At 47.5% G+C, this 22826-nt stretch overlaps 1 protein-coding gene across 5 annotated transcripts in view; it reads right to left on the bottom strand.

Moving 5' to 3' along the window:
* The window catches only part of CEP295 (centrosomal protein 295), a 144174-nt gene extending 122488 nt beyond the window's left edge, over nt 1–21686 (bottom strand). For 2 of the 5 annotated variants that reach the window (XM_063951432.1, XM_063951436.1), the window contains exons 1-4: nt 21598–21686; nt 19546–19687; nt 18203–18403; nt 1725–1849 (exon numbers count right to left, since the gene is read on the bottom strand). In XM_063951432.1, coding sequence (XP_063807502.1) covers nt 1725–1849; nt 18203–18403; nt 19546–19668 — 449 coding nt within the window. In that variant the 5' untranslated portion in view covers nt 19669–19687; nt 21598–21686. The other 3 variants (XM_063951434.1, XM_063951433.1, XM_063951435.1) reach the window with 3 other exon arrangements.
* Nucleotides 21687–22826: the final 1140 nt, after the last annotated feature.

Raw genomic sequence — 22826 nt, 5'->3', positions numbered from 1 at the left:
TCGCAAAATGACCACAATAAGATTCATAGGGCAGAAACTTTTTTTTTTTCCCTCCACATTTAGATTAAATTGCTGCAGATATATTTTCTGTTTTGCCAAACGTCAGTGTGGTGCTGTTATTTGTGGAGACGCTGGATCCACTTTAAAATATAGCAGAGACGTTTCTGTATAAAGTTATACAAAATAACTGCAAAAGGTTTACTCTGCACCTGGTTCCTTAAGACAGCTATTCTACCTATAGGGGCAGATTTATTAAGTGAAGACAGCTATTCTACCTATAGGGGCAGATTTATTAAGTGAAGACAGCTATTCTACCTATAGTGCCTTGTTAGTCTGTGCAGCCACTAGTTACAACTATAGTGTTAATTCTAGCACCATGTACCTGTCACACCTCGTGCAGTTCCTCTTTCCTGCCTGGGGTGTCACTCTCTGCTTCCAGTGCCGAGATACAGATCAGAGTGTGTTAGAAGCACCAGAGCAGAGAGTGACACCCCAGACAGAAAAGAGGAACTGCACGGATTGTGACAGGTGCAGAGTGCTAGAATTAACACTATACTACTGTCTTTTGCAATGGGCCACATATAATGGAGTTCTGTACATGGATGGACTCCTGATACAGATCACTTAGAATGGCATTAAACAACAAGGTGCATATGGCCCAGCCCATGAGCTTACAATCATAGTATTACATTTATAAGCATCTGTCCCACAAACATGTCAAACAGGGATCAGTGGGATACACATAGTGGCCTTGACAGCATAATATTACTTTAGCAGGTAAAATGAGTTCCTCTATAACAGGGATAACCCACATGCAGTCCTCCAGCTGTTGTGGAACTACACATCACAGCACTTTAGCATGCCCTAATAACAAATTCTGTGGAAAGGCATGCTGGGATGTGTAGTTCCACAGCATCTGGAGCGTCTCATGTTGCTTTTTTCTAATGCACTGGCCAACCGAAAATCCCACACTATTTTAATTGCCCACCCTGCTGAAGCCAGCGTCTGTTGCCATCACCAAATAGTTGATCCCGCCATCTCCCCTGTTTGACCACAATAGGTCTGCCAGGCAGTGTGGGCGGGTAATTGCATAGACACTGGTTTCCTTGAAAACATATATAGATGACCCACGAATAAGCCACCTCCCTGTTGTGAAGTGTCGGCTCAGTGAGGGAATGTAGAATCGCAGGTCTAGCTTCTTACGTGAAAGGGGGTCAAAGGAGAATTTTATATCAATTTTCTCCCACTTACATTGCACTGACAAAATCAGTGAACATAAGGAAATATGGCTGACTGTCTCCACATCTTTCTCCTCTGGCTGTGAATCATCTCCAAGACCAACATTCTTCGGGGGAAATGCAAATGTTTGAAAAGTCGGTTGGGTGTCTGTTTTTCCCTGTCTATTAGGGGGAAAGAAAAGACACCCAACTGACTTTTTAAACAATTGAATATCACCATTGCAGTCTCCCCAGTTTTAAATGTCCTTCCTCGCTCACTCTCTCCTCCTACCCACCTGGTCGGCTATAGTACAACTTCCAACTCCTCCTTAGTCCCAAACATATCTCTGTAGACTTTCCTTGTTTCAGCCTGCGTGCTATAAGCACACTTGACGATACCTCATAACACAATGAATAAACTGTCCCTACAACTGTAACTTCCCTGGCGGATTTACATATTAAAGTACATGGCAATAACAGTGAACAGGGCAGCATATCAGGACATACCAGGTCTGATTCCTCAGCTGTTTATCTCTTTGCTGTTTTAACTCTTTTAAAGCCTCTCTGTGCCTCTTCTCCGCTTTCTCTTTGTTTACAGCCACGACCCTCTCCATAGCTTCCAAATCTGGCTCCTTACAGTAAAAATAACAATGAATTATATAAATACAAACATTTCCATAGATCGGCAATGTCCACACACGCTACTGTAAGATGCTGCAAAGTATTACCAAGTAATCTCAGCAGGATCATGTGGAAATTGCTTTATAAAGAAACTCAAAACAAATGAGAAGACATCAAAAGTCACATACTACAAAATAAAGGAGTTATATAGAGGCTGAGAATAAGTTGCAGAAAGTTCAGCAATTAATAATGAAATTGAACATTTAGGGCCGGATTAAGATACCCTCCCACTTCCAGCACGCAATCGCGCCAAGTTCATTTCAGCTCGCTACCGCCAGGAGTAGCGAGCTGAAATGTGCAAAAAGAGACCCGTTTGGGCACCCAAACGAGTCTTTTCACGATCGCGCCCATCACTGTAGTCGGGTTTAGGTGCAGTCAGCGTGATAACAGGGAGGTGGGCATTTAAACATTGCCCCGCGATCTCCCGTCACTTTTGACGGGAGATCGGGGGAGCGATGACATTTTAATTCCCCCCTCAGAATCTGTTTATGGAACCTTGAAATGATGAATGAAACTATACGAAATCATTTTAAAATCAGGTCTTTTAAATAAAACACAAACCTCGAAGAAGAGTTGTGAAAAATAGCAATACATACTCTGATGAGATAAATAGGATTTTAGTACCTACCGGTAAATCCTTTTCTCCTAGTCCGTAGAGGATGCTGTGGACTCCAAAAGGACCATGGGGTATAGACGGATCCGCAAGAGCTTGGGCACACTATAAAGACTTAAACTGGGTGTGAACTGGCTTCTCCCTCTATGCCCCTCCCCCAGACCTCAGTTAGAAAACTGTGCCCAGGAGAGACGGACATTTCGAGAAAAGAATTTATGAGTTAAACACAGTGAGCGTTATACCAGCTCACACCACAAACATACCGCAAGACCTGGCCTTCAACAGAATACCAGCCCACGGTATGAAAAACATACAGCCCTATGCTGAGAGAATATGTAACACAACCTGTGTGTCAACCCATCCAATAATAAGAAACCACTTGCCATGGCATGAACAACGTCAGCGATAGTCTGACAGAGAAGAAACACCTCAAAGTGCAAGCAAAAACAATAACTGCAGACACAGTACGCACTGGGACGGGCGCCCAGCATCCTCTACGGACTAGGAGAAAAGGATTTACCGGTAGGTACTAAAATCCTATTTTCTCTTACGTTCGAGAGGATGCTGGGGACTCCAAAAGGACCATGGGGTCTATACCAAAGGTCCAGAACGGGCGGGAGAGTGCGGACGACTCTGCAGCACCGATTGAGCACACATGAGGTCCCCATCATCCAGGGTATCAAACTTGTAGAGCTTAACAAAGGTGTTTGAAACCCGACCAAGTAACCGCTCGGCAAAGTTAACCCGCCGAGACAACTCGGGCATCCGCCCAAATATAAACCATCTTCCTAGTAGAATCGGTCTCCCCCGACTTCGGTAACGGCAATCTAGCCGTAGAAGTAGCACACCGAGTCGCAACACAGATCCAGCGTGTAACAGACTGTAGAGACGCAGGCGCCCCAAGCATGCTGGGAGCATACCGGACAAACAGAGCCTCCGTTTCCCCAAACTGAGCCCAATCGGCGACATAAATCTTCACAGCCCTGACTACATCGAGAGAGATTGAATCAGCCAATGCCGAAGTTACCACAGGCATCCAAAAAGGCAAACGTTTGACAAACCCCGAAAACCCTTTTCGGCAGAACCACCATCCGAGTTCTCAATTCTATCCACTTGGAAGATCAAACAAGGCTCTTGTGAGACAAAGCCGCTACTTCCGACAACCGCCTTGCAGTCGCCTAAAAAGCAAACGCATGACCATTCTCCAAGAGAAATTTTAACACAACCTTTAATTAAGGTTCCAAACAGTGAGACACCAGAAACGCAACACCATGTCCAGAGCCCACTGTGCCAACGGAACACAACTGGAGGTTGGATGTGCAGTACTCCTTTCCCGAAAGTCTGAACCTCCGGAAAGGTGGCCAATCCCCTTTTTTTTTTTTTTTAAAGAAAATTTGCAAGGCCAAAACTGCCCTGAAACAGAGTCTAACTGTAGGCCTGCATCTACACCTGCTTGCAAAGAACGGAGAAGAACGACTCAGCTGACAGATTACCGTAGGAAGCTTCTTAGATCTACACCAATACACATATTCACGCCAAACACGGTGTTAAAGCTTCGCCATTACTTCTCTTGTAGCCTGAAGAAGTGTGTAAATGACCTCACTGGGAATACCCGATCGGACTAGGATATGGCGTTCAACCGCTACGCCGTCAAACGCAGCCGCGACAAATCCTAATACATGCTCGGAACTTGCTGTTGCTCCCGTAGAGGAAGAGGCCAGGGATCTTCTCTGAATAAATCTTGAAGAACTGGATACCAAGCCCTCCTTGGCTAGACCGGAACAATGAGTATCGCCGGAAACTCTGTTCTTCTTACGTTTACCACCTTCAGTAGAGTGAAAGCGAAGGGGACACCTAGACCGACTGACAACACCCAAGGAATCACGAGGTCGTCCACTGCTATAGCTTGAGTATCCCTTGACCCGGAACCATAGTCCTGAGATTTCTCGTTGAGGCGAGACGCCAACATGCCCAATTGAAGCACTCCTCAAAGACTTGTCACTGCTGTAAAACGTCTCTATGACGACCGTCGGCAAATTAAATCTATTCCTCCGTCGTTTACGTCCGGAACTAAGACTGCTAATATAACGGTTACCAGTCTTACCACCCAGCAGCAAACTATTCCAGCTTCTGCCATTGTCGCTCTGCTCCTTGTTCCGCCCTAGCGGCTTACTTACGCCACTGCTGCCAAGTCGTCCGACAGAATTAACACGGGCAGATCACGAAGAATAAGTTCTTTGAAAATAGCTCTTACTTCAAGAAAACTTATTGCAGACAAGCTTCGCAGCTTGACCTTTTATTCTGGAAATACTTCCCATGTAAGGACTGCTGCCCAGCCTCAGAGATCTGCACAGACGTACACCAGGACCTAATCGTGAATCCCGAACCTTCATCCACTTAGGAGGTGAGAACTGAGCCGAGTTCACAGGAGCAATATCCTGGCCATTAGAATTACATTCTTGTGCATATGCTGGTGAGACCCGGACCACCTTCCCAACAGGTCCCGTGAAAACCACTCTGGCATTTGATCTGCTCACCGAAAAGGCCTCTTAGGTCACACCCAACTTCTTCATCAATGGAACATACAGATGGATTGTCACTGCAAATCTGATCCGACTCCGGATCCTCAGACCTCCTTCCACAGGAACACACAGAACTTCAACCGTTCCGTATCTACTCTGATACCCATCTCAGACGTCTGCGTTGTTAAGAATAACAGGCTTCCCCTGTGTTGAAGCCTAGTCATAGAGCAAACGACTTTCACCACTTGCGACCTGACCATGCCGTAATCAGGAGAGTATCTCAGTACATAATAACAATGTGTCTCACTATTGAAAGAACCCCCAGCATACTGCCCTCACTCCGGTGAAATGGTAAAGATAACCTGGATATCAACCTAGGTAGGCTAAATATGAGGAAAACGCATTTACCTTTACGTGCTGAAGCACCTTCATAAGTAGAAACTGTAAATCCTATTTTTATTTTTTTTTATTTTTAGCAGGATAAAGTCCAGAACCTGACGCAACTCTGGTATGGCGTCGCGTATTACCTCCCTTTCCAGAAGGGAATCGCCAAGACCTATTAAAAAAAGTCAGTGAGGGAAAACATTTGCAAACCCCAGCATGTCTGCTATGAGTAACTCACATGTCCAAGACCAGTTTCGGACAGACTGAAGAGCAGTAGACGAGTTCCCACCGGAGTGGTCTCCAGACAGATAGACCACCGATATACGGTGGATGTGTTAGCCACCAGACAACAACATCCGCTTCTGCAAACCTAACAGGGCTGCAGAACTCTTACCTTGTCACCCTCGACAATTTGCCCCGAAGAGGAAAAAAATAAGAATTTACTCACCGGTAATTCTATTTCTCGTAGTCCGTAGTGGATGCTGGGTACTCCGTAAGGACCATGGGGAATAGACGGGCTCCGCAGGAGACTGGGCACTCTTAAAAGAAAGATTAGGTACTATATCTGGTGTGCACTGGCTCCTCCCTCTATGCCCCTCCTCCAGACCTCAGTTAGGGAAACTGTGCCCGGAAGAGCTGACATTACTAGGAAAGGATTTGGAATCCAGGGTAAGACTCATACCAGCCACACCAATCACACTGTACAACTTGTGATAACTATACCCAGTTAACAGTATGAACAACAACAGAGCCTCATTCAACAGATGGCTCATAACAATAACCCTATAGTTAAGCATCCACTACGGACTACGAGAAATAGAATTACCGGTGAGTAAATTCTTATTTTCTCTGACGTCCTAGTGGATGCTGGGTACTCTGTAAGGACCATGGGGATTATACCAAAGCTCCCAAACGGGCGGGAGAGTGCGGATGACTCTGCAGCACCGAATGAGCAAACTCAAGGTCCTCCTCAGCCAGGGTATCAAACTTGTAGAATTTTGCAAAAGTGTTTGATCCCGACCAAGTAGCAGCTCGGCAAAGTTGTAAAGCCGAGACCCCTCGGGCAGCTGCCCAAGAAGAGCCCACCTTCCTCGTGGAATGGGCTTTTACTGATTTAGGATGCGGCAGTCCAGCCGCAGAATGTGCAAGTTGAATCGTGCTACAGATCCAGCGAGCAATAGTCTGCTTAGAAGCAGGAGCACCCAGCTTGTTGGGTGCATGCAGGATAAACAGCGAGTCAGTTTTTCTGACTCTAGCCGTCCTGGAAACATAGATTTTCAGGGCCCGGACTACGTCCAGCAACTTGGAATCCTCCAAGTCCCGAGTAGCCGCAGGCACCACAATAGGTTGGTTCAAAAGAAACGCTTATACCACCTTTGGGAGAAATTGGGGACGAGTCCTCAATTCTGCCCTGTCCATATGGAAAATCAGATATGGGCTTTTACAGGACAAAGCCGCCAATTCTGACACACGCCTAGCTGAGGCCAAGGCCAACAGCATGACTACCTTCCACGTGAGATACTTCAACTCCACGGTCTGAAGTGGCTCAAACCAATGTGATTTTAGGAAATCCAACACAACGTTGAGATCCCAAGGTGCCACTGGAGGCACAAAAGGGGGCTGAATATGCAGCACTCCATTAACAAACGTCTGAACTTCAGGCAGTCTGAGATCATTTTAGTAGTTCCGGGTACCAAGTTCTTCTTGGCCAATCCGGAACGATGAGTATAGTTCTTACTTCTCTCTTTCTTATTATCCTCAGTACCTTTGGTATGAGAGGAAGAGGAGGGAACACATAAACCGACTGGTACACCCACGGTGTCACTAGAGCGTCCACAGCTATCGCCTGAGGGTCCCTTGACCTGGCGCAATATCTTTTTAGCTTTTTGTTGAGGCGGGACACCATCATGTCCACCTGTGGCCTTTCCCAATGATTTACAATCAGCTTGAAGACTTCTGGATGAAGTCCCCACTCTCCCGGGTGGAGGTCGTGCCTGCTGAGGAAGTCTGCTTCCCAGTTGTCCACTCCCGGAATGAACACCGCTGACAGTGCTAGCACGTGATTCTCCGCCCATCGAAGAATCCTTGTGGCTTCTGCCATCGCCATCCTGCTGCTTGTGCCGCCCTGTCGGTTTACATGGGCGACCGCCGTGATGTTGTCTGACTGAATCAGCACCGGTTGGTTTTGAAGCAGGGGTTCTGCTTGACTCAGGGCATTGTAAATGGCCCTTAGTTCCAGAATATTAATGTGTAGGGAAGTCTCCTGACTCGACCACTGTCCTTGGAAGTTTCTTCCCTGCGTTACTGCCCCCCAACCTCGGAGGCTTGCATCCGTGGTCACCAGGACCCAGTCCTGAATGCCGAATTTGCGGCCCTCGAGAAGATGAGCACTCTGCAGCCATCACAGCAGAGACACCCTGGCCCTCGGGGACAGGGTGATCAACCGATGCATCTGAAGATGCGATCCGGACCACTTGTCTAACAGATCCCACTGAAAGATCCTTGCATGGAATCTGCTGAAGGGAATTGCTTCGTAAGAAGCTACCATCTTTCCCAGGACTCGCGTGCAGTGATGCACTGACACCTGTTTTGGTTTCAGGAGGTCCCTGACCAGAGATGACAATTCCTGGGCCTTCTCCTCCGGGAGAAACACCTTCTTCTGTTCTGTGTCCAGAATCATGCCCAAGAACAGCAGACGCGTCGTAGGAATCAGCTGCGACTTTGGGATATTCAGAATCCAGCCGTGCTGTTGTAGCACTTCCCGAGATAGTGCTACTCCGACTAACAACTGCTCCTTGGACCTTGCCTTTAGAAGGAGATCGTCCAAGTACGGGATAATTATAACTCCCTTCTTTCGAAGGAGTATCATCATTTCGGCCATTACCTTGGTAAATACCCTCGGTGCCGTGGACAGACCAAACGGCAACGTCTGGAATTGGTAATGACAGTCCTGTACCACAAACCTGAGGTACTCCTGGTGAGGTGGGTAAATGGGGACATGTAGGTAAGTATCCTTGATGTCCAGTGACACCATAAAATCCCCCTCTTCCAGGCTTGCAATAACCGCCCTGAGTGATTCCATTTTGAACTTGAACTTCCTTATATAAGTTTTCAAGGATTTCAAATTTAGAATGGGTCTCACCGAACAGTCTGGTTTCGGTACCACAAACATAGTGGAATAGTAACCCCGTCCCTGTTGAAGGAGGGGAACTTTGATTATCACCTGCTGAAGGTACAGCTTGTGAATTGCCGCCAGTACTACCTCCCTTTCCTTGGGAGCAGCTGGCAAGGCTGATTTGAGGTAACGGCGAGGGGGAGACGCCTCGAACTCCAGCTTGTATCCCTGAGATACCACTTGTAGAACCCAGAGATCCACCTGTGAGCGAACCCACTGGTCGCTGAAGTTCCGGAGACGTGCCCCCACCACACCTGGCTCCACCTGTGGAGCCCCAGCGTCATGCGGTGGACTTAGTGGAAGCAGGGGAGGATTTTTGTTCCTGGGAACTGGCTGTCTGGTGCAGCTTTTTCCCTCTACCCCTGCCTCTGGGCAGAAAGGACGCGCCTCTGACCCGCTTGCCTTTCTGAGGCCGAAAGGACTGTACTTGATAATACGGTGCTTTCTTAGGCTATGAGGGAACCTGAGGTAAAAAAGTCGACTTCCCAGCTGTTGCTGTGGATACGAGGTCCGAGAGACCGTCTCCAAACAATTCCTCACCCTTATAAGGCAAAACCTCCATGTGCCTTTTAGAATCAGCATCACCTGTCCACTGCTGAGTCCATAATACTCTCCTGGCAGAAATGGACATTGCATTAATTCTAGATGCCAGCCGGCAAATGTCCCTCTGTGCATCCCTCATATATAAGACGACGTCTTTAATATGCTCTATGGTTAGCAAAATAGTATCCCTGTCAAGGGAATCAATGTTATCTGACAGGGTATCAGACCAAGCAGCTGCAGCACTACACATCCATGCTGAAGCAATTGCAGGTCTCAGTATAGTACCTGAGTGTGTATACACAGACTTCAGGATAGCCTCCTGCTTTCTATCTGTAGGCTCCTTTAAGGCGGCCGTATCCTGAGACGGCAGTGCCGCCTTTTTTGATAAGCGTGTGAGCGCCTTGTCCACCCTAGGGGAAGTTTCCCAACGTAACCTGTCCGTTGGCGGGAAAGGGTACGCCATTAGTAACCTCTTAGAAATCACTCATTTCTTATCTGGGGAACACCACGCTTCTTCACACAATTCATTTAATTCATCAGAGGGGGGAAAAGTCACTGGCTGCTTTTTCTCCCCAAACATAATACCCTTTTTAGTGGTAACCGGGTTAATGTCAGAAATGTGCAACACATTTTTCATTGCCGTAATCATGCATCGGATGGCCCTTGTGGACTGTACATTTGTCTCATCCTCGTCTACACTGGAGTCAGACTCCGTGTCGACATCTGTGTCTGCCATCTGAGGTAGCGGGCGTTTTTGAGCCCCTGATGGCCTCTGAGACGCCTGGGCAGGCGCGGGCTGAGATGCCGGCTGTCCCAAAGCGGTTACGTCATCGAACCTTTTATGCAAGGAGTTGACACTGTCGGTTAATACCTTCCACATATCCATCCACTCTGGTGTCGGCCCCGCAGGGGGCGACATCACACTTATCGGCTCTTGCTCCGCCTCCACGTAAGCGTCCTCAAACATGTCGACACAGCCGTACCGACACACCGTACACACACAGGGAATGCTCTGACTGAGGACAGGACCCCACAAAGTCCTTTGGGGAGACAGAGAGAGAGTATGCCAGCACACACCAGAGCGCTATATAACAGAGGGATTTACACTAAGGACGGCGGCGCGGCTCCGGGAACGGACGATCGAGGTCGGGCCCCGTGTTCGATCTCTCTGGAGCTAATGGTATATTATATATATATATATATATATATATATATATATATATATATATATATATATATATATATATATATATATATATATATATATATATATATATATATATATATATATATATTTACGCCGAGAGTGCCGCCCGCAACCACATTCTATACATCAGGATACAGGTGCACTGTATACCTCTGGGAGGGCACCGGCATTTAAACCATCGTTACATTTATTTAGGGGACTTGGGAGTGCCGTCGACTTTGCTTATATATATATATATTTGCTTATATGTTATATATATATATAACACAGAATACCAGCCTATTTGTTCAAAAATAAGAATTTACTTACCGATAATTCTATTTCTCGTAGTCCGTAGTGGATGCTGGGGACTCCGTCAGGACCATGGGGATTATACCAAAGCTCCCAAACGGGCGGGAGAGTGCGGATGACTCTGCAGCACCGAATGAGAGAACTCCAGGTCCTCCTCAGCCAGGGTATCAAATTTGTAGAATTTTGCAAACGTGTTTGCCCCTGACCAAGTAGCAGCTCGGTAGAGTTGTAATGCCGAGACTCCCCGGGCAGCCGCCCAGGATGAGCCCACTTTCCTTGTGGAATGGGCCTTGACAGATTTAGGTTGTGGCAAGCCTGCCACAGAATGTGCAAGTTGAATTGTGCTACAAATCCAACGAGCAATCGTCTGCTTAGAAGCAGGAGCACCCATCTTGTTGGGTGCATACAATATAAGCAGTGAGTCAGACTTTCTGACTCCCACCGTTCTTGAAATATATATTTTCAATGCCCGGACCACGTCCAACAACTTGGAATCCTCCAACTCGTTGGTAGCCGCAGGCACCACAATAGGCTGGTTCAGGTGAAACGCTGACACCACCTTAGGCAGAAAATGAGGACGCGTCCGCAGTTCTGCCCTGTCCGTATGGAAAATCAGATATGGGCTCTTATATGATAAAGCCGCCAATTCTGATACTCTCCTGGCTGAAGCCAGGGCCAGTAGCATGGTTACTTTCCATGTAAGATACTTCAGCTCCACCGATTTGAGCGGCTCAAACCAATGGGATTTGAGAAAATCCAAGACTACATTAAGATCCCACGGTGCCACTGGGGGCACAACCGGGGGCTGTATATGTAGTACTCCTTTTACAAAAGTCTGGACTTCAGGAACTGAAGCCAATTCTTTCTGGAAGAAAATCGACAGGGCCGAAATTTGAACCTTAATGGACCCCAATTTGAGGCCCATAGACAATCCTGTTTGCAGGAAATGTAGGTATCGACCCAGTTGAAATTCCTCCGTGGGGGCCTTTCTGGCCTCACACCACGCAACATATTTTCTCCAAATGCGGTGATAATGTTGTGCAGTCACCTCCTTCCTCGCTTTTACCAGTGTAGGAATGACCTCTTCCGGAATGCCTTTTTCCTTTAGAATTCGGCGTTCAACCGCCATGCCGTCAAACGCAGCCGCGGTAAGTCTTGGAATAGACACGGTCCCTGCTGAAGCAGGTCCCGTCTTAGAGGTAGAGGCCACGGATCCTCCGTGATCATCTCTTGAAGTTCCGGGTACCAAGTTCTTCTTGGCCAATCCGGAGCCATTAGTATCGTTCTTACTCCCTTTTGCCGTATAATTCTCAGTACTTTCGGTATGAGAGGCAGAGGAGGAAACACATACACTGACTGGAACACCCACGGTGTTACCAGAGCGTCCAGAACTATTGCCTGAGGGTCTCTTGACCTGGCGCAATACCTGTCCAGTTTTTTGTTGAGGCGGGACGCCATCATATCCACCATTGGTTTTTCCCAACGGTTCACAATCATGTGGAAGACTTCTGGATGAAGTCCCCACTCTCCCGGGTGTAGATCGTGTCTGCTGAGGAAGTCTGCTTCCCAGTTGTCCACTCCCGGAATGAATACTGCTGACAGTGCTATCACATGATCTTCCGCCCAGCGAAGAATCCTTGCAGCTTCTGCCATTGCTGTCCTGCTTCTTGTGCCGCCCTGTCTGTTTACGTGGGCGACTGCTGTGATGTTGTCCGACTGGATCAACACCGGCTGACCCTGAAGCAGGGGTTTTGCCAGACTTAGAGCATTGTAAATCGCTCTTAGCTCCAGTATATTTATGTGAAGAGACATCTCCAGGCTTGACCATACTCCCTGGAAGTTTCTTCCTTGTGTGACCGCTCCCCAGCCTCTTAGACTGGCATCCGTGGTCACCAGGACCCAGTCCTGTATGCCGAATCTGCGGCCCTCTAACAGATGAGCACTCTGCAACCACCACAGAAGAGACACCCTTGTCCGTGGCGATAAGGTTATCCGCTGATGCATCTGCAGATGCGATCCGGACCATTTGTCCAGCAGATCCCACTGAAAAGTTCGTGCGTGGAATCTGCCGAATGGAATCGCTTCGTAAGAAGCCACCATCTTTCCCAGGACTCTTGTGCATTGATGCACAGACACTGTCCCTGGTTTTAGGAGGTTCCTGACAAGTTCGGATAACTCCCTGGCTTTCTCCTCCGGAAGAAACACCTTTTTCTGAACCGTGTCCAGAATCATTCCCAGGAACAGCAGACGTGTTGTCGGGGTCAACTGAGATTTTGGAAAATTCAGAATCCACCCGTGTTGTTGCAGCACTACTTGGGTTAGTGCTACTCCGTCCTCCAGCTGTTCTCTGGACCTTGCCCTTATCAGGAGATCGTCCAAGTAAGGGATAATTAATACGCCTCTTCTTCGCAGAAGAATCATCATTTCGGCCATTACCTTGGTAAAGACCCGAGGTGCCGTGGACAATCCAAACGGCAGCGTCTGAAACTGATAATGACAGTTTTGCACCACGAACCTGAGGTACCCTTGATGTGAAGGGCAAATTGGGACATGCAGGTAAGCATCTTTTATGTCCAGGGACACCATAAAGTCCCCTTCTTCCAGATTCGCTATCACTGCTCTGAGTGACTCCATCTTGAACTTGAATTTTTGTATGTACAGGTTCAAAGATTTCAGATTTAGAATAGGTCTTACCGAGCCGTCCGGCTTCGGTACCACAAATAGCGTGGAGTAATACCCCTTTCCCTGTTGTAGGAGGGGTACCTTGACTATCACCTGCTGAGCAAACAGCTTGTGAATGGCTTCCAATACCGTCGCCCTGTCTGAGGGAGACGTTGGCAAAGCAGACTTTAGGAACCGGCGAGGGGGAGACTTCTCGAATTCCAACCTGTAACCCTGAGATACTACCTGCAGAATCCAGGGGTCCACCTGTGAGCAAGCCCACTGTGCGCTGAAATTCTTGAGTCGACCCCCCACCGTTCCTGAGTCCGCTTGTAAGGCCCCAGCGTCATGCTGAGGGCTTTGCAGAACCCTGGGAGGGCTTCTGTTCCTGGGCAGGGGCTGCTTGCTGCCCTCTCTTACCCCTTCCTCTGCCCCGAGGCAGATATGACTGTCCTTTTGTCCGCTTGTTCTTATAGGAACGAAAGGACTGCGGCTGAAAAGACGGTGTCTTTTTCTGTTGGGAGGGGGTCTGAGGTAAAAAAGTGGATTTTCCGGCAGTTGCCGTGGCCACCAGATCCGATAGACCGACGCCAAATAATTCCTCCCCTTTATACGGCAATACTTCCATATGTCGTTTGGAATCCGCATCACCTGACCACTGTCGCGTCCATAAACTCCTTCTGGCAGATATGGACATCGCATTTACTCTCGATGCCAGAGTGCAAATATCTCTCTGCGCATCTCGCATATAAAGGAAAGCATCCTTTAATTGCTCTTTAGTCAATAAAATACTGTCCCTATCCAGGGTATCAATATTTTCAGTCAGGGAATCCAACCAGACGACCCCAGCACTGCACATCCAGGCTGAGGCGATGGCCGGTCGCAGTATAACACCAGTATGTGTGTATATACTTTTTAGGGTAGTTTCCAGTCTCCTATCCGCTGGATCCTTGAGGGCGGCCGTATCAGGAGACGGTAACGCCACTTGTTTTGATAAGCGTGTGAGCGCCTTATCCACCCTAGGGGGTGTTTCCTAGCGCGCCCTAACCTCTGGCGGGAAAGGGTATAATGCTAATAACTTTTTTGAAATTAGCATTTTTCTATCTGGGTTAACCCACGCTACATCACATACATCATTTAATTCCTCTGATGCGGGAAAAACTACAGGTAGTTTTTTCACCCCCCACATAATACCCCTTTTTGTGGTACTTGCAGCATCAGAGATATGCAAAGCCTCCTTCATTGCCGTGATCATATAACGTGTGGCCCTACTTGAAAATACGTTTGTTTCATCACCGTCGACACTAGATTCAGTGTCTGTGTCTGGGTCTGTGTCGACCGACTGAGGTAAAGGGCGCTTTACAGCCCCTGACGGTGTCTGAGACGCCTGGGCAGGTACTAACTGGTTTGCCGGCCGTCTCATGTCGTCAACTGATTTCTGTAATGTGCTGACATTATCACGTAATTCCATAAACAAAGCCATCCATTCCGGTGTCGACTCCCTGGGGGGTGACATCACCATTATCGGCAATTGCTCTGCCTCCACGCCAACATCGTCCTCATACATGTCGACACACACGTACCGACACACAGCAGACACACAGGGAATGCTCTTATCGAAGACAGGACCCCACTAGCCCTTTGGGGAGACAGAGGGAGAGTTTGCCAGCACACACCCAAGCGCTATAATATATATGGGAACAACCTTATATAAGTGTTGTTCCTTATAGCAGCTTAAATATATCCAATATATCGCCAAAAAATGCCCCCCCTTTCTGTTTTACCCTGTTTCTGTAGTGCAGTGCAGGGGAGAGTCCTGGGAGCCTTCCTCACAGCGGAGCTGAGCAGGAAAATGGCGCTGTGTGCTGAGGAGAATAAGCCCCGCCCCCTATTTCGGCGGGCTTTCCTCCCGTAGATTTAGATATCTGGCATGGGTTAAATACATACATATAGCCTTAATGGCTATATGTGATGTATTCTTTTGCCTTAAGGTATTAAAATATTGCTGCCCAGGGCGCCCCCAGCAGCGCCCTGCACCCTCCGTGACCGCTTGGTGTGAAGTGTGTGACAACAATGGCGCACAGCTGCAGTGCTGTGCGCTACCTTCATGAAGACTGAAGAGCCTTCTGCCGCCTGTTTCCGGACCTTCAATCTTCAGCATCTGTAAGGGGGGTCGGCGGCGCGGCTCCGGGACGAACCCCAGGGTGAGACCTGTGTTCCGACTCCCTCTGGAGCTAATGGTGTCCAGTAGCCTAAGAATCCAATCCATCCTGCACGCAGGTGAGTTGAAATTCTCTCCCCTAAGTCCCTCGATGCAGTGAGCCTGTTGCCAGCAGGACTCACTGAAAATAAAAAACCTAAAAAACTTTTTTTAAGCAGCTCTTTAAGAGAGCCACCTAGATTGCACCCTGCTCGGACGGGCACAAAAACCTAACTGTGGCTTGGAGGAGGGTCATAGGGGGAGGAGCCAGTACACACCACCTAATCCTAAAGCTTTATTTTTGTGCCCTGTCTCCTGCGGAGCCGCTATTCCCCATGGTCCTGACGGAGTCCCCAGCATCCACTTAGGACGTTAGAGAAATAGGGCTATTTTCTCTTCAAACAGCATTCCACATTGTATCCCCTCAGCTTTTGGCGGGGAAAATCAGAAAAATGGCGCTGTATGTTGGAGAGAAGGCTAAGCCCCGCCCCTCCCGCTCTAGCCCGCAACAAATATACCCTCCTGTATACCAACGGGGGTCCCTATACTGTGTATAGACACTGTATAGGTGCCCAGTCCCCCCAAACAAGTTATATATGCTATTGCCGCTCAGGGCGCTCCCTCCCTAGCGCCCTGCACCCTCGTAATAGCCGCCGGCGTGTGGGAGCAATGGCGCGCAGCCTGACTGCTGCGATCTCTGGCGGGGGTATCGGACCGGTGCCCCAGTATGGAGTCTGCATGACCGCTGTAATTTTAAAAACTTCTAGTACCTTGCTGCCCAGGGCGCTCTCCCCCTGCGCCCTACACCCTGAGAGTGCCGTTGGTGTGTGGGAGCATGGAGCGCAGCGCGACCGCTGCGTGTTACCTCCGTTACTGAAGTCTTCTGCCGTCACTGAAGTCTTCTGTTCTTTACATACTCACCCGGCTTCTGTCTTCTGTGAGGGGGTGACGGCGTCGCTCCGGGAACAAGCAGCTAGGCGCACCAAGTGATCGAACCCTCTGGAGCTAATGGTGTCCAGTAGCCTGAGAAGCAGAGCCCTTAAACTAAGAAGAAGTAGGTCTGACTTCTCTCCCCTCACTCCCACGCTGCAGGGAGCCTGTAGCCAGCAGGTCTCCCTGAAAATAAAACACCTAACATAAAGTCTTTTAGAGAAACTCAGTACAGCTCCTGGGCACAAAGTCTAACTGAGGTCTGGGGGAGGGGCATAGCGGGAGGAGCCAGAACACACCCAGGTCAAGTCTTTATTGTGTGCCCAAGCTCCTGCGGATCCGTCTATACCCCATGGTCCTTTTGGAGTCCCCAGCATCCTCTAGGACATAAGAGAAAGTAGCAATAACCAGAAAAGCTTCTTTTTTTAAATGTAATTTTCAGCGAAAAGTCGTTCCCTGCTAAGACTGCACTAATATTTACTTTGTACCGACAAGCGTAGCCATGGTTACAACAGTGCTGTATTGCATTTTGAAAAAGAAGATTTCTGTCTGCAATTAGGAGGACAATCTGACCAAAAAAAAAAAAAAGACAGCCAGCCCTTACAAAATGGAAAGCATGCCAATAATGAAAAATAAAAAGTTGAAAATTGAAAGAAGCCTTAAAAGCCATTTTCAATACACTAAACCAAGGTTCTTTACTCCTATATATCTGTGACCTACTGTAGGAAGAATCAATTTAATTCTACTCAACTCTCCGCATAGTAGGAGAGCACAGATGCTGCACTGATTATGAAAGCTGCTGGCTGATTGGAGGAGGGCGGGGTACTCCTTCAATCAGTAACCAACTTTCATCCAAAGATGTAGCACTGCGCAGTATTGGACCCCGATAGACACAACAAATGGTGGAAGTATCAGAGGAGGAGTTCACATCAGCCTGTTATTATGGGAAAGATAGACACGGCAAGTAACAGTACAGGAGAAAAGGCGGAAAGTAGCAGAGGGGGCAGAAGTGCACTGTCTCAGTATGCATTGCAAGACACAATTATATCAGTGACCAGCTAGCAAGTAGGCAATATTGGCAAAAGTCTTTAAAAACTGTGAGGGGGTATCCAATTAGTCCAGAAACATTTTTGGATGCAAAAATGGGAACGGGGAAGGGGGGGGGGGGGTCGGGGAGAGTTGGCACAACAATGTTATTGATTTTTCAGGCTATCCAGCTAGTCCCCGATTTTTCCACCCAAAACATTTCCCTTTTCAGGCAAAAACACATGGAATCCGTAAAAAGTTGCAGACCTATGCGTTTTCGTGGCCGCGATCGGGTAAAAAAAAAAAAAAAAGAAAAAAAAAAATACAACCTTTTCGAGCATTTGGCTACGCCTGTCTGAGGGAAGCAAAACAAAATCCCATATAAGTGCTGGCATCAGGGCTATTTGAATAGCCCAGGGGGAAAGGCAGGGCTAATTGAATAGCCCAGGGGGAAAGGTAATTAGCAGCGGTAATCTAATTGGATACTGCCCTGTATCCAATCAGAATACACTGCCATGCCTCTTCAGTTGTAGTAGAAATACAAGTTGTAGCATGTTGGCTGACCGGGAATTATGGTACTTGTAGTTTCACAAAATGTAAAGGGTTATAGAATGACACTTCCTATCTGAGAAATGAAAGATCACAATAGCCAGCATAAAGATCACACACTCCGTCCCAGCTTAATATTACACAATGTTCTGAAGAATCTGACCAAGTAAAGGCCGGACAATCAATCTTTACACCCATCTCACATTTTCCTTGGCCTGCCGGTGTCCCTCGCCGATTGCATTGAGCGTGGACAGATAGATCTTTTCCAGAGACTGGAGCTTCTCAGCCTGAGCAGATTCCCATTTGGATCTCAGCTCCTCTGCCATCTGCTGAAGCTGCTGGTCTCTCCTTTCCTTCACATCTTGGCGGAACTGCTGGGCAATGAACTTTTCCTGCTCTCTGACCTAGAAGAAGTAGAAGCCAATTAGCAGGTCCACAGCTGCAGATGTAGAAACCACCCTACGTCATCACAGTCCGGGAAAAGGCTTCTCTTAAATTTTATGGCCTCCATTTGTTTTTACTTACTTATATCTACACTCTAATGTATATTAAATCGCCCTAGCATAATGGTACATATTGGGGATATCGAATTAGAGGCAAATAAAATCGTTGCGCACAAAAAACAAACAAACAGAAATTCAGTGAAGTTTCAGTGAAACGTGTATATTAGCGAGAAACGGCCCTGTTTTCTGGGATTTTATGTTGCCTGAAGTGAAACAAATCCCCTAATATGCAGGGCAGCAGTTGCTCATGATGGCTTTTCATGGGTAACTGGATAGGCTGGGGCGAATCCATTAGCCACGAGAAAACATTGCGGCTAATTGGATATCCCCCACTGTACTTTTCTAACCAAACTTCTTCCCACGTGGGCCTAAACGATAGGGTATTAGTAAGGGGTGTGGATCATTAGATCGACAGTGTCTAGGTCGACAGTCACTAGGTCGACAGGGTTTAAAGTCGACAGGGTTTCTAGGTCGACAGGTCAAAAGGTCGACATGAGTTTTTCATGTTTTTTTTGGTGTCGTTTTCTCCGTACAGTGACCGGGAAGCCCAATTAGTGCACCATGTTTGCCCGCCATGCTTCGGGCAAGGTGCCTCGCTCCGCTACCGCTGCGCTCGGCTTATGTTACTATTCCCAATCGTAGTCCGCGTGGATCGTTAAGTGTGAAAAAGTTCAAAAAAATGTGGAAAACTCATGTTGACCTTTTAACCTTTCGACCTAGAACATGTCGACCTAGAAATCCTGTCGACCTATAGTGGTGGACCTAAACATTGTCGACCTAGGCACTGTCAATCTTCAGACCGGATCCCCTTAGTAAGGGCAGTGCGTGACACCCCCACCTCTCCCTGGGGCCAGCAGATGAAGTGGCGGCACTGGATTGGAGCATCCGCCAACCTCCATTTTTTAATTAATTTGAAATGTTTTGAGCTTGTTTCTGTACCTGCCAGACATATTTGTAAGCTCTAGGTTGAAAAGGAGATACGGGTTTTAAAAAAAAAAAAAAAAACACCTGTTTATCAGCAAATATCGAAAAGCAATCATTACCTGCTGCAGACGCAGCTTCCTTCTCCTTTCCCGTTCTTGCTTTAATATTAAAGCTTCTTCATTTGGGCTCAGCCGCAAAGTTCCTACTTTTGCAACTTTACGTTTCATCTTGTCAGAGTACATTAGACATCAGTGCTGTGTACTGTTAAAAAAAAAAAAAAAAGGCTTCTCTTAGACAACTAAATTATTTCTGCATAAAAATAACTCACACTATGCAGGAGTAAAATTTCCTAAAGCAGTGCCGACAATCTACACATAAATATCAGGTGCAAAGCACAAACGATTCACAATGTGAAATGGCGCACAGTTCTTCACACAATATACAATATTAAATGCCCTGCTCTATAGCCAACTGCAGGGATCCCCTGGAGATGACATAACAGCCAGCTTCAAGTAACAAGGTTTACCCATGGGACATGCCCATCTGGCAGCCTCCAGTTAGCTGGGGTCATCCAAAATTGCGCAATACCTTTCAGGAAATGACATCTGACCTAGTCTTAAAAGGCTTAATCCTATGAGGCCTTCTATCACCTTTTATTTATACGGCACCACAAGGTTTTCTGTAATGCCGTACAAGAAGATAAATTGACAACAGGAAACATAGGTACATAACATCACAGATACATAATTGCAGTGAGCGGCTTACAGAATTATGTATAGACGACAAAGGTTAGAGGGCCCTGCAAATATGAGCTTAGAATCTATTTGACATGGGCGGATACAGTGGGGAGAAGAGGGCAGAGACTGCAGTTAGGTGGAGGGGTAATAAACTAGAACAGTAACAATTTGTATTAAGGGCACATTTGTAAGCAGAGTGCCTGGACGCAAGTCTAACGGAGCACGGGAGGGCATTCCAGAGGTTATGGGGCAAATTCCATCAGACAACGCTAGGAAAGACATCACTTACATGTTCTTGGTTGCACAAGTAGCAAAGATATAAAGGCAGCCGTGATGTTTCATGTTATCTGCCCTCTACTATTTTGGTATATTAAACATGACACTTTATATAGCAAAATACCTTTTTATTCCATATGTAATACATTTTGGATTTCTGAATTACGTACCCGCCATTCTATCTTTCCTGTTATCTGGCCGCTGTTGTTGGGGGTGATTCAGACCTAATCGCTGGGCTGCTAACTTTGCTGTCCTGCGTTCAGAGAGGCGCCACCCAAGGGGGGGGGGGGGGGGGGGGGGGAAGAGTGTAAATTTGCTGTGCAAGTGTGCGATTGCATGTGCCACTCCGAGGTGCAAAAATCCAGTGTGCGATGAGAAGAGGCTGATTGTGCCGGAGCTGACGTCAAACACCCTCCCTGAAAACGATTGGGTACGCCTGCGTTTTTCCGGACACACCCAGTAAACATTCAGTTACCACCCACAAACGGTCTCTTACCGTCTATCACATTGCAAACGCCCATGCGATCTGAATTTTCGCACCATTCTGTCGCAGACCGGTGATGCCCGTTGTTGGTGACCGACGCACACGCACATTACGTGCATACGCATGCACAGTCTATCGCTGATCGGCCGCTGTGCGAAAACGCACAGCAGCGATTGGGTCCGAATCCCCCTCATTGTCCGCCCCACAGTGACATTGCTACCTAATTTGTTGGTATTCGTTTTTCTTATACTGTATTCATTTTTTTTTTTTTTGCCATGTATTTCTTAAACAGTTTCAAAATGTATTACAAATGGAATAAAAAAAGGTATTTAGCTATGTAAAGTATCATGTTATATACCAAAATAGTGGAAGGCAGGGTGGGGGGGGATAGATTCCCCATTCACTTACATGCACTTAGCTGGCAGCAGAGTGGCAGGTGAAACCAGGATGGTGCACAAAGGAAACATTTACCTCCCTCTGCAGCTCCTGGGCAATGACTGCAAGTGGGAATGCACCAGAGACCCAGCAGCAGCTGGAAGTGCCAGTAACAGATATGGCGGTTTGGTGTCCGGGCTGAGAACCTGCCAGGAGCCCTTGGGATAGGAGCTCCCAGCTACTGGAATACGGACTGAACCTCTCAGACAGAGGACAGCAGAGACTGTTCCCGTACCTACCAGATGTCCGCTCCCGGTCACCTCAGCCACTCTCCGGGATGCCTACACTTCCGACAGAAACGGTTGTTTTCCCTGCGACATCACTTCCGGTCTTCAAAGAAGCCGCCAATACAAAGCTGGGAAGCGGGAAGGATGGAGTTGGCCACGTCATCTGGAGCCTGTCAGAGGTCCGTTTGTTCCTCCAGTCATTCCCCGTGGCTCCATCCGAAACTGAGCGCTGACCTGCCGTGCGCATGCGCATTAGGAACTAGTGTTCTGCGGCTGCTGCTGCTTATCTTGCTTCTCTGGGTTTATGTCTGCTCTGCTGTGTTTGTTGCTCTTGTGTTTTATGGATTTATTTACAATGTTGCACAGTCACATTCCCCCCCCAAGCATACATAACTGGTTTAGCTGAAAGAAACTGATGAAAATAGTTGGTCTAAGACCGGTACAGCGAAGGTTGTAATACAGATGTGTACAGGGGTAGATTTAGGGGTCCGGCCTCCCCTGGGCACAAATACTGGTCACCCTCCATCATGTCACTGCTACCTTCATGTTGTTGCCAGTCCCGTTACCTTCAAACTGCTAAAGCAGCCCCTTCCTCACCACCTCCTGACTTTATTCCAATTTCTTTGTGACAAAATTACTAATCCTTAGTACATAGGACACTATGGGGTCTATTCATGAAGCAGTGAAAAGAGTGTTGAAGTGAAGCTGTGAAGAAGTTCCCCATGGCAACCAATCAGCTGCTCTGTACAATTGTATACTATGCGAATTATAAATGTTACTTCAATGCTGATTGGTTGCCATGGACAACTTCTCCACAGGCTCACTTCTCCACTCTTATCACTGCTTCATGAATAGACCCCTATGAATGTGTGTGCGGCTACGATGCGAATAGCACACTAGCAGTTGCTACCAGTTGCGGAGTGTCTAGTCACACCATATGCCTGGCTCCCAGTTCCTATGGAGCAAAAACACTAGGTGTATGAGGACACATGTATGAGATCATGTAGCCTCTTCTGTAAGGTATATGGGGCCAGAGGAATAGCCACGACCCAAAAACGGGATGATAAAATTGCCCCTGTATAGGGTTGTCCTCAGTGAGTGATGGTTTTCTACCACTAATGTCTCACTCCTATTCATGAGCAGGCCGCAACCTCCATCCAAAATCGATTGCTATCCCTACCCTCATATTTGGAACCCCCACATCCCCTAATACTGAGGCTGAAATATTTCCAGGCAGCCAT

Source organism: Pseudophryne corroboree, chromosome 2 (genome assembly GCF_028390025.1).
Source record: "Pseudophryne corroboree isolate aPseCor3 chromosome 2, aPseCor3.hap2, whole genome shotgun sequence".
NCBI classification, from domain to species: Eukaryota; Metazoa; Chordata; class Amphibia; order Anura; family Myobatrachidae; genus Pseudophryne; species Pseudophryne corroboree.
Note: the sequence above shows the minus strand (reverse complement) of the source record. Positions and strands in the feature narration are given on the sequence as shown.